At 47.5% G+C, this 10,828-nt stretch overlaps 1 protein-coding gene across 1 annotated transcript; it reads right to left on the reverse strand.

The window, feature by feature from the left end:
* Window positions 1-400: 400 nt before the first annotated feature.
* On the reverse strand, window positions 401-10,637 carry SNRNP40 (small nuclear ribonucleoprotein 40kDa (U5); the record flags this gene model as incomplete). Its single annotated transcript, XM_009708545.1, has 9 exons — window positions 401-853; window positions 2,627-2,730; window positions 5,994-6,055; window positions 6,480-6,562; window positions 7,326-7,446; window positions 8,435-8,557; window positions 9,054-9,219; window positions 9,845-9,938; window positions 10,499-10,637. Coding segments are annotated over 9 exons (942 nt in total), but the record flags the coding sequence as incomplete, so codon positions are not given.
* Window positions 10,638-10,828: the final 191 nt, after the last annotated feature.

Here is a 10,828-nt window from a genome sequence, read left to right on the forward strand (position 1 = left end):
ACCCTTGTGTTGTCCCAGCAGTCAGCCACAGGTATATGAGGTACAGATCTAACCTGCTTGAGGACCTGCCACCATCTCGTAGCACCCTCCTGCCAGCCTGGTTAGGGAGAGGGGACATGCAGCCGGTCTGGTACTCCCACCGCTGAGCACTGAATAGACCGTGCCTGTCACAGAAAACTCACTCCCTTTACATTTATTTATAACAGAAGGCAGGATTTTACTCAAAAGATGAAAACAGGATTTCAAGTGTGGTCATTTTTATTGCCATGAATAAAAAATAAAGCTGCTCTTCTGAAGTTAACATCTGTGGTTTTCTGGGATTATATACGAGCGAGGGCCTTGATTTAGTATTGTACAATAGAAAAGTAAAACAAAACAATAAATTCCATCCACACAGTTCTTGTAAAAAGCTATCTATTTCAGTTTTGACCGTATAAAAAAACAAGAGAAACCGGACAGGGAACATACAAGCCACATATGGACTTTAAACAAATGTTACCAATTTCAAGTGATCTGGGTAAGGGTTTAATTGTTGGTGGGACAGCCAAAACCAAATTCCTTTCAATTCCAAATTTTCCTTCCTCCCCAAAGAAGAGGGCAGGAGGGGGGTTGGAAAAAAGCTGTACAGCGAGACCATGCAGACATTACAGCCTGCGAGAGGGCGGCTTCTCACATCAAGCTGCTTCAACGTTTTCCCACTGCCGTAAGCATGAGGGGGGCTAGCAGCGGTGAGCAGCAAGTCGATTCGACTTCTGTAAACCACGGATCGCGAGGGCACGAATCCCACCATCTCCTCATCAGCTTCACTGGATCTCCCCCATATAGAGTCTTTTGTCGCTGGATGCAGAGAGTACTGAGGGAGAGAGAGAGAGGGAAGAGAAGAATATGAAAATTAAACACGACAGTTTGAGACCTCCGCTAACGACACATCATTTGAATTGAACTACTCATTTCGCTTGCTGTGAGTGATCTAGCAAGCCAAATTTCATTTGCTCCCCAAAAAACCACTTCATGGAATTACTACTCTGACACCTAATCACACGCTCTGCGTCGTGGCTGCCATTCCTCTGTCCCAAGGCAGGAGTAACGGCGTACTGCCTGTAACGTCTAAGCATTAAAAGGATAAAAAGAGGCGGATAATCACGCTGTTAACGCTCTCAAGCATCCTGAAGCGTTATTTTCATTGCAAGGAAGGTTCAGACCGCAAACCGCCGGGACCGCATGCCGCTAGAGGGCACAGCCTGGCCAGGAGAGCCTCCCCGAGCTGTTATTTTTTTTTTATCAGAAGAGGCAAAATGCAAAATGCAGCTGGTACCCAACTACAACGCACCACCGAACCACCTTCACGCAGAAAAGGCTCTTCGGGGGATTCAAGACACAAACATCAAAAGAATGACCCAGAAGCGCTGCTCTTGACACCGACAACGGTTTCGTTCAAGTCCAGGAGAGATTTGGGGGATTTCTACAGGAATTCGCGGACTGGTGTCTGTCACCTTCCCACATTTTGGCTCCCCGTGCACCCTCCCGTGCAGATGAGTATCGTGGAGCGGGTGCAGTGATTTACGAGATTAAGATTCCCAGATGTTAACAGAAATCAATTGCATAACTCACATGCAACGCCTGGATAGGTTTTTAATTTTTATTTTAAGCCGAGTGATTGATTCACAAAGAGGAGCTCAGCAGAATACAATTGCAAACAATCTGCTCCAAACCAGAGAGGAGAGATCGCTCCGCTATTCCAGCAGTCTCCAATCTGAAGACAGGGCAATGAATAACCAAGGAACAAACCCATAACTCACTGCCCTGCTGCAGAGACTGTCATCCTGGGCAGAACCGAGCTCTTGGCTTCGCTTCGGGGTTGACTCTTGTCAATTTTTGGCTGGAGCGATGTGGTGACCTGGCCGATGGTGCAAGTGTTTCCATAGAAACAAACAGCACCCTGCGGTCCTGCCTGGGCCGCACGCTGCACCAAGAAACTGATAGGAAATCTGGTCTCAGCTAACGCACGGTGGTTAAAATGGTTCTGAAAAAGCCACCACGAGCATTGTCTCACCCAGCGCTGATATGTAGTGCCACGTGCTGGACACCTCTACAATGGGGACAAAACCTGCCGTGCAAAGAGCCACCTTTGCTTCCTGCAGCTTTTGGATAAATTAAGAGATGCCAGGTTGGAGAGATGCTCCCAGGTGATCACTGTCCTCATATAATCACCAAAAATACGGTGATATATCCCTGGTCTCAAAACCTAGGTACCCCAAAACCTTTTTGTACGGCCCTTGGGAAGTCTGGACAAGCCCTAGGCAAGCGGCAGGCAAGCCACAGCTCACAGCCACCTGCAGGTGACCACCAGCCCAGCCCACTAGCCACCCTGCTGCTGTATGGGTGCCCCCACCCAGCTCTTCACCTGAGCAGGACACAGAAACAGAGCCCCCGTGCTCACCCCGGACCCCAGGGCGTACCCAGCCCACCTCCTATCTATAGGAGAGGAGCAAGCAGGAGTCTGCTACCTCTGAATTTGTCTGATACTTGGGGCCACAGGCAATTTTGGCGCCGTTTTCCAGAGGCTCAGCAGTTCAGCCAGCCCCAGAACTATTTCCCCAGTTGACTTGAGGTGAGAAGGACTTACTAATGGGTTCCTCTGGATGGAAAGCCAGTTCGTTCACTGAGCCAGCGTGGCCTGGCAGCTTGTACAAAATCCGCCTGGATGTGGTGTCCCACACGTAGACAAACCTACAAGAGAGTCATTATGAGTGCAGGCATTTGAGAAGGGAAAGCAGCTGCCTCCCAATGCAGCTCTTAGTGCGGATAAACAAGGAGCTTCTCAGGAGCAAAATGCTGCACTGCCAAATCCAGAAGAGCAGAGGTCAGAGCAGGTAGGAGCTAACGTGTCAATTTGGTGGCAAAAGCCTCGCCGCCGTCACAGCACAGCAGCCCCATTTCACCCCTCATGGCACGGAGACGGATTTGAAAGCATGAGGCTGTAGAGACCCTCAATATAGCAGGGACACAGTGGGCTAAGGAAGAAAATTAGCGTTGGGAGTGTGAAGGAGAATTCTCACCCTCACAAATATCTCCCTGCAAGCCCGGCGGTCACTCTTGGTTTGGGCTGGCTGGCAAGCAGGGAGGAGGAGCCCAGGTGCTCCCCTAGCCCCTGTGATGGTGTAATCCCTCACAGCCAGCAGCTGAATATATGGATTTCTTCCTGTTGTGCCATTAAAGTAATGATTCGCTTCCCAGCATTTATTAGGGGGCTGATCAGATTTCATTGATTCCTTTGATTAAGTTCCTGCAGGCCTCGCTGCAGGCTGCCATCGCTGCCTGTGCACTGCACCTTAGCCGAAGGGCAGCGCAGAAGCCACCGGGATCCTTCAGGCAGGAGAGCAGAAAGAAACTCCTGTATCAGCTTTCAGGTGACGCTTATAAATGGTCTCAGAGTAGGGGAAACAGTGCCTTGCTGTAAATCACACTGTATCCAAGATCAGTGCTTGTCCCTCACGGGCGCCGATTGCTGCCTGCACAGTGCAGTAACTCCACCAGAAAGCAGAGTGATGCGTTCACCCCGGTTATGGTGAGAAATCATAGGAGAGAGTGGGATTTTTTATCACATCAAAATGAGAAGAGCCCTGAGCAACATCCTACAACCCAGGCAAGGCGATGCTGCAACCCCGCTGCACAGGAATGCTCCATCACTCCCTCCCAAACACAACAGCCTCGCCACATGAAATGGCATTAGTTACAAGGTTCACAGCTCTGAAAAAAAAATAGGTGGCTGGGGAAAGGTGCCAGGTCTGGATGACACTCACTCTGCCTTCTCATTTTGTTCTTTAGGGAGGTGACTGGCAGCTAAAACATAATCTGCCGGGGCAGAAAAGGGAAGCGGCAGGGCAGTAAATGGCTGGGTTTGGCGTGAAGGGCAGCTCTGCTGCCCACACACCCCAGGGGCATCACTAAGGCTATTTACAGGGGACTGCAGAGGGTGAGGGCACAGGGGACAGCCCACAAAACATGTGTAAAATCAATCTACTGCATTACACCCCTCCAAAGGAGGGCTGCTGCAGTTGCCACTGTGCATCCCCATGTCTCACCTGCATGAATTCAAACATACTGGAGATCAACAGCTCTTTCATCAGCCCTGCACGCAGCCCAAGCTCTGAATACCAAGGCCGGACCGTTTCAGGCTTATGCAAAGCTCCCAACAATGGGTTCCTCAGTTTCACCTGTTCCCTTCCATTTGTCAGGGCTTTGCAGACCGGACGAAGAACAAGATTCACTTGTACAATTAGCCTGTCTTTTAACTGAAATAGAACTGAGCTTCTTTTCCACCCCAGAAAAGCACTGAATCATTTGTAACACTTGCTGGCTAGATAGAGAGGACACTGGATACCAACACAGGGCAGATCTGCTTTGTTAGGAGCATTCATTTGCAGGCTGGTGCTACTCTTTCACTTATTTTCTTGAAACACACAAAAAGGAAAAAATTCAAGCCTGCAACTTAAGTCATGAATGTTACTTAAAGCAGGATTTCTTCAAGCACAACTATTTTATCTAGCAGGCAAGAATGGTGTTGAATGCTTTCTCAAAGCACTCTGCTGTTGTGTTTTTAACTGGTATTGCAAAGCAGGCAAGCACTTTAAGTAGCTGTTTTTAGTATAACCCTTCTGAAGGGCTCAACAGCAAAAAAAAATATTCAGGTAATTGTCCCTTCAACGTACACACATGCTCCACGTAATGTAGAAAAAAGAGTAATCATTGGGGAACTATTTTGTACTCAGACAAATGAAATGTTTCTTTAATCTTGCTTTCCTTTTCCAGCAGATACTCTTTCTCAAAAAAAAAAAAAACAACAAACAATCTAAAAGCTGAGATAGCAGAAAGATTTGAGCAGCCCAGTCTAAGCAGCCCTGGGACCTGGCTGTGTGCTCTTCCGCACGAATGTCACAACAAAGTTGCTGTCAGACCACAAAGCTACATCAGCATCTGCAGAACTAACCCAAGACTTCCAGTCATACTTTGCTGCTGAACGGATCAGCCACAGCCTCAGCAAGTTAACACGCAGGTGTTCCTCCAGCCCGTGCACCGCTGTTACTGCCCAGCACGACTGGAAAGGAGAGTTAGGTCTCAGTCACCTGCTGTGACAGCTGGCCCCACTGTATCTGGACAGTGACAGCTGAAGTTCTCCCTATCCTCTATCAGAAACTCATTAATTTGCTGATTATTACTGCTCCATGCCCTGGACTCCAGCGTGCAGGAATTTCTGTCTCGATGTCACCAAGAGTGCATCTGGATTTGCTCCAGCGGAGGCTGGTATCCTTCATGGTGACCTTCAGTGTCTGCTGGCTTCTTCCCTCTACCCATTTTACTCCTCAGTTGCATTAGTTTACAGAATATCTCATTTAAAAGTCCAATATGTGCTAATTTTGTCAGATCTTTATTTCTTCTTACTCATTAATTAAAGTAAGGATCAAGAATGATCCCTGAACACCACCGGTGCCTCCTGCAAGCCGCCACCAGCAATTTAACTGGTATTTGTGGTCCTTAGCAGTATAACCCACACACTTCCCCAGACTCCCTGCATCTCGAAGACTCTCACAAGCATCTGCTGGTACGACCACAAGGGACCTAGTTCACTGACAACCATACTTGTGTCATCTGCTGGTCCTAGTGTTGGATCCTATGGCTGAAGATAAGCAGCAATGCAGACCTCTAGTCAGCTTTTGACAACAATACTAAGATTTTAAAACTAGACGGTGCTCCTCTGCTGACACAAAGGCAATATAAAGACTTCACTGTTGTAATCAGGGCAGACAACGCTCACAGAAGACCATAGGGGTTTGTTTGGGTCTTCACATCTCTATACACAACTTTGAGTCCTGAGATTCATTTTATTTTTTATTCATTATATTTTCAGACTTATTCATGATCTAACTCATTTCAGGAGTGCCTGTAAAACTGTTTGGGATTGATGGTAACTGACGAATGCCGTGGTAACTCACCTGTCTGCCGATCCCCCTGCGATTTTACTCCCATCCGGGGACCAAGAGCACCTCAGAAGATTCTAAAATAAAAGAACGTGCACAGATCTATTTCCAAAGGAAGATCTAGTTTTCCCCTTCTACTTGAATTAAAATCACCAGAAGACTTTAAATATCATGAGCACCACTTTAATGATCTCCCTTCAGAAGATAAGATGGTAATTACAGACTTTATTTTATTGCTGGAAACAGCCAGTGCCTTGTTATTTTACACAAAGTAGATAGTAAATGTAGAAAATACTTAATTTACAGCTAATTACAGCTGAACCGAGCAACAAAATCTTGTTACTGCAGCTTTAATTGGAATCCCACTTCGTGCATTAATCTTTCTTTGAGTTCTTATTAAAGCCTTTTTGGTTTAAACTTGAATTTAAAAAACAATTTACAGAAAAGTTAATAGCAGCAGCATTTTCCAAACAATCATGTTTTGGTCTGCAGTACACTTACCTTTTCAAAATTATGTACGTTCCCCTGGAAAATTTTTACACATCTCTCTTTAGGGGCAAACGGTCGCACATCCCAGATGCGAACTGCAACAGAGAGCTCACAGTAATTAGCTGAAGATGGCAGAGGCATGGGGTCAAGGTCAGCTTCTGGAAATGCTCCTTTTCCTAAGACATGCTGCTAATGAGCAAAGACTTGGTCATGCTCCTTGCTCTCTTCATGGCTAGGTTTCCTCAGAAGCAAAAGGAAACCAGCAGCTTTTCCCTGCAGAAAGCTTTGATATGAAAGGTCAAATGCAGAAATTTATGATTACACCAAGACCAATGCCAACAGGAGGGTAAAAATCCAAAACAACTATTACATAAATGAGCCACCATCTCCTTACATGAGGACTTGCTTTATTCTAACACACTCCATGATCATGCTTCTAATCAGATGAGCTTCGCTGAGCACCCCAACACAGGAGACAGGCAATTTGGGAACTGTGCTGTCACATTCCCTGCTGCGGGGAAACAGCCAAACTGCCCTGACAAGAGCCAGACCAAGATCACATTCAACTGTCTGCGCAAATAATGTGTGCCATAGCTCATGTCCTCACTGCCCTTTGGGAGACGTGACAAATCCTTCTGATGCAGCTGCTCTCTCCCTCCAAAGGACGTGACTGTCACCGGCGTAACAAGAAGAATTCAAGTTTTATCTCTGGAGCCAAACTCCCTTCAGCCCATCCCCATGTCTGGCTCTTGCTTTTCTACGTCAAACAATCTGAGCTGTTCCTTTCATAATGCCATGCAAAGCTGGTGTAAGAGAGCAGCGCCTGACAGTTGTGCTCTCACATCAGGTAGGACGTACCTGTGTTGTCCATTGCATTGGAGAGCAGGTAGGAGCCTTCTGAACTCAGACTGAGGCCTGTCACCGAGTCTGCATGTCCTCTCATCGTGTAAGTGAGCTTGTTCTGACGAAGGTCCCACACCTTTCAGAGACAACATTGCGGTTTAATAAAAAGAGAGCCAAAACTGTTGGAACTGCTGTTTCCAAAGCGTTTCACCTAGGTACTGATCAGTTAGCTGATGACATCAGCTTTCGATTCCAGTTGGGGGGGTCTGAAAGGCTAAAATATGAGGCTAGAATTTTGTGTGTGTTGTAGGACAAATTGAATTTTCCCCTTAGAAGACTTCTAACCAAACGTGTTCAACCACCAAGGAGTTCAACGTCAGCAGCCCCATGCATGCAGGAATCCCTCTCTATCTGGCTATAGCTGCCTCAGCTCCCAAATTCCACCAACTGATGGCACAGAGCAGGAGTTGTCCAACCCCCAAAATTTCAGGCTGCTCTTTCCCAAAGAGGAGCAGTTGGAACAAATCTCATGTCAGTGCTACGCTTAGCCACAGCTCTCTGACAAGCACATGCTCCACATGCCTAGGTAAGGCTGGAGCACGAGGCTAAAAGGACAGTAAGACAGACTGAACCGTACAGCTATCAGGAGACTCTCAGTTACCAGCTGAATGAAACATTGAGCTCGCTCTTAAATAAGAACTTTCCACACTAGCAGGTGACAAAGTAAGCTGCAAACTGGAGCAGAGGGCAGAGGAGTGTGGATGCGTCACCACATTTTCTTTAGTTTACCTCATATATGGCCCTAGAGCCTCCGGGATGGGCACAAGCTGCCAGAAAAGCCAGCATACCGTATCAGCTCCAGCACGTGACAGCAGGGCTGGGACGCCTGGTCGGGAATGCCAGGGCTGCCCAGGCTGTCACGTGGCAAACAGCCCGGGAGCAACTCTCTTGCAGTTTATTGGCCCTATATCAACAGCAAGGTTGGACACAGTGTGTCCACGTGGTTCCTGTGACTGTAAAATTAACTAACAGGCTTTGACACTTGTCCTTCACCAATGCAAGATGTGACAGGATGCCAAAGGTGCGCACGTTGGAAAGACACATGAGGACGCAGGCGTCCCTACCTTAATATCGTTGTCGATGCCTCCAGATATGATCTGATCACTTGTGTCATTGAAAGTTACAGCCAAGACCTGGTACGTGTTCTGAAATGTCTGGACTGCAGCTTTTTTCCTGATATCCCATAGCTGAAAAGACATGGCAGTTGTAAAAGTTGCAGAGAGATATTTAACAATATTTAACAAAATTACAGGAAGTTGCACAGATACTTGGCAGAGACTCAGAACGCTCTCCTGAAATCCTCTCTTTCAGATCTCTATAAAAATATAGTAAAACTCTGGTGTGGTTGGAGCGCAGGAACGCGGGGAGGGAAGAAGGGGCTCGCATGCGAGATTTCAGTAACGGCTTGCCTTTCTTGTGTTTTGTTAATGCAGTTCAGTGGAAAGAGTACGACTGAGCAGATGAATCTTCTTAAGCAACGCCCCCCCAAGAATTACAGAAAAAAAGGAGCAGTCAGATTTTATTTCAAATTTTTTATTTCTGAAATCAAAGGTATTAGATATAAAATTATAAGAGTAACGAAAGGCTGAATTTAGCTTGCTTAAAAGGGAAGACTCTAAAAATTTCTTTCAGAGATCCTATTGTATTTTCATTGCAGATTTTCACCTTACACAATATACTGACCTTCACTGTCCCGTCATCACTGCCTGTACAGACAAGCTGGGGTCCTCGCCTTGCTGGGTAACAGGAGTTAACAAACGAGGTATGGCCCTTCAGTCTCTTCACTCTTTCTCCAGTCTCACTATCCCACACAGCCACGGTTTTGTCTGTGGATGCTGAGAAGAGCATGCTGCAGAAAAGAATCGCTGTGAGGTTCTCAATTTTGGAAACACTTTTCCCCTCCCACCTTTTTTACTCTCAAGTTCTGCAATCAACGCTTGAAATATTCAGTGGGAATACGCCACGGAGAAGAATTTCCCCCATATACCAAGACACGGGTGGCATTTCAGAGCAGACTGATTGACAGTGGGACAGCTATACTGAAGGCACTCCCCTTAAACTCCACTTCATATAAATTAGTTTTACACCTCCTCAAATACTGTCTGACACAAACAGAGGAAGGAAAGCTCAGTAGCAATAGCTCAGATACAACAGTAGAACAGCCTTTTAAATTCACAAATATCTCATTTGTTTTCTTTCCCCCCCAAGTGTCTCCCACATGACCAACACAAACTTTTCCTTGTTCCTCAAGACACTTATGCACTGCTGGGTCACGGGCGACTCCACATCCTTTGCTCAGTCTCAAGTAGGCACTACTCCTTATCCAGGAAAGTCACGCTACAAGCGCTTGCCATATGTGCCATGGACCGAGCAGGGACAATGATGAGGTGCTCTGAGGAACTCTGGCCAGCAGTAAGCACCCTCCTTCAGAAAAAGCCAGGCCTGAGGCCAAAAGCCATCTGCACGCCACTTACCTGCCATCTGTGTTATAGTGCAGCTCCATAACCGCCCCGCTGTGTCCCTTCAGGGTGGCATAATTATCGCAGTCCCCATAGACATTCCACAGCACTGGGAGAAAGGAAGGGAGATGTAAGTAGAGGAAACACGGAAACACCTCCCTGCTGTGGACAGAGTCGTTCTCTGGGAATTCAGCACAACAAACTATGTACCATCACCACTGTTGTCTCCAATCCAGGATGATGCGTAGCAATAAAGAAGTATCATGTGAGCCCCGGAAGGACAGACAGCTGATTTACGGTTTTAGATCAAGCTGAATTTATTAGGAAAAATCACCTCAGTAACCCAAAGCATTAAAAGTTGTATTTCTGTGCACTGCTGCAGTCAAACACAAACTGACAGTAACCTCTGCAAGGGGCCTGGGAACACAGGGCTGTGACCAACAAGGTGCATTATCAGCCCCATCTGAGGAAGGGCCTACACCAGCTGGCCAGCGACCTGCCAGAGGAGCTGGAAGAAGTCTCTTGTACCCCTCCTGATGAAGCACTTCATGCTCAGGACCCAGCAAGCTGACAGCTGAGATAAAACCTCAACACAAGCACAACAGCCTGAATTCGTATAAGCCCCAGTCCTCCGCAGGGCCAGCTAGGAAAGTGCTGTCTGGAACTTACGGATGAGCCTGTCGAAGCCGGCAGAAGCAAGGGTGTTGCCGTTGGGGTGAAACTTGCAGCAGTACACCTCTCCTTCGTGCCCCGAGAGCAGCATGATGGGGGCCTGCAGGGAGGAGCAGCGCGGTGGGCCCTGCGGAAGGCAACGGGGAAACCGGGTGAGGGGATGTCACAGAGGGGAACAAGGGGCACCCCGGAACCAGAGCCAGCACGCCAGGACGCCCCAGCGCCATCATCCCCTCACGGGCGTTTTCCCCTCATCCCTTCATCCCTGCCCGGCCTTCTCCTCCCACCATCCCCCCACAAATCTTCTTCCCCCCACTAATCCCCTCA

Source organism: Cariama cristata, unplaced genomic scaffold (genome assembly GCF_000690535.1).
Source record: "Cariama cristata isolate BGI_N322 unplaced genomic scaffold, ASM69053v1 scaffold33949, whole genome shotgun sequence".
Taxonomy (NCBI): domain Eukaryota; kingdom Metazoa; phylum Chordata; class Aves; order Cariamiformes; family Cariamidae; genus Cariama; species Cariama cristata.